The sequence below is a fragment of the Trichinella spiralis genome (genome assembly GCF_000181795.1).
Source record: "Trichinella spiralis strain ISS 195 chromosome Unknown Scfld397, whole genome shotgun sequence".
NCBI classification, from domain to species: domain Eukaryota; kingdom Metazoa; phylum Nematoda; class Enoplea; order Trichinellida; family Trichinellidae; genus Trichinella; species Trichinella spiralis.
Genome location: NW_003527336.1, coordinates 1 through 878, shown reverse-complemented (window position 1 = coordinate 878; position 878 = coordinate 1). Strand labels below are relative to the sequence as shown.

At 41.2% G+C, this 878-nt stretch overlaps 1 protein-coding gene across 1 annotated transcript; it reads right to left on the bottom strand.

The window, feature by feature from the left end:
• Positions 1–505: 505 nt before the first annotated feature.
• On the bottom strand, positions 506–867 carry Tsp_16007 (conserved hypothetical protein; the record flags this gene model as incomplete). The annotated part of the gene is made up of 1 exon (XM_003370874.1): positions 506–867. A coding segment is annotated over one exon (362 nt), but the record flags the coding sequence as incomplete, so codon positions are not given.
• Between the last annotated feature and the right edge of the window lie 11 nt (positions 868–878).

Sequence of the window (878 nt, the reverse complement as noted above, 5' to 3'; positions counted from 1 at the left end):
AAAAAGGGTGGAAACTTATTACAAATTATTAATAAATTAAAATATAGAACAATAATGAATAGTGAGTGCAAAGGGAACTATAATCGTACAGGTATAGGAGAACGATAAGCTGTAGCTCATAAAAAATGTTTTATATTAATTTTATTACGTTGTATTCTACTCGTAAGCCTAGCTACACGTCACTCCTGGAAACCGTAAGCTGCGCTACTTCTCACGAAGCCCGTTTCACGCGTATAGTCATCGTCCATTTGCTGCACTACCGACTCAGTTTTACCCTGTTCATCAATGATCAGTCGTAGAAACTAACAGAATTACAAGTGGTGCTTTTGTGCTCTTTTGTTCATGCGGCTGTGATAGTCTTCCAGATGATTAGCCAATGCCTATGTGGAACCAAATGTCATTCACAGTTTTTACTTTTTTCTTATTTCCCGATTATCCATATTATCTTAAGGTTAAACAACTCTTGGTACCAGGATGGGGCAATCTTAAAAGTCCTATCCCTGCACTAGCAGTTACTCTGAGCCAGCAGCCGCACAACAGCCTTTTTGATAAAAATTAATATATCATTGGTCGGCGAATGATACATTAAAAATTGCACACCGGATTTTGTTGATGTTTGCTCAGCAGTGATCCACAGATCCTGTCGCCTGGCCAGAAGTTGTGGGTATCTCTGTACTGAACGGCCGTAGTACATTGTGTTTTGGGCCTGGTCCCACGATGGAAAATATGGGGCAGTATCTGCGCTAGTGGAGGCATTATTTGCCAGATCATCATATATCTCTGTTACTGGATTCTGATCCCCTGCAGCCAGCCGTTTCAATTCATTCAGCTGCTGGTATAATGTATGCGGGTCCACTCTTCGGCCATCTGAATCCACC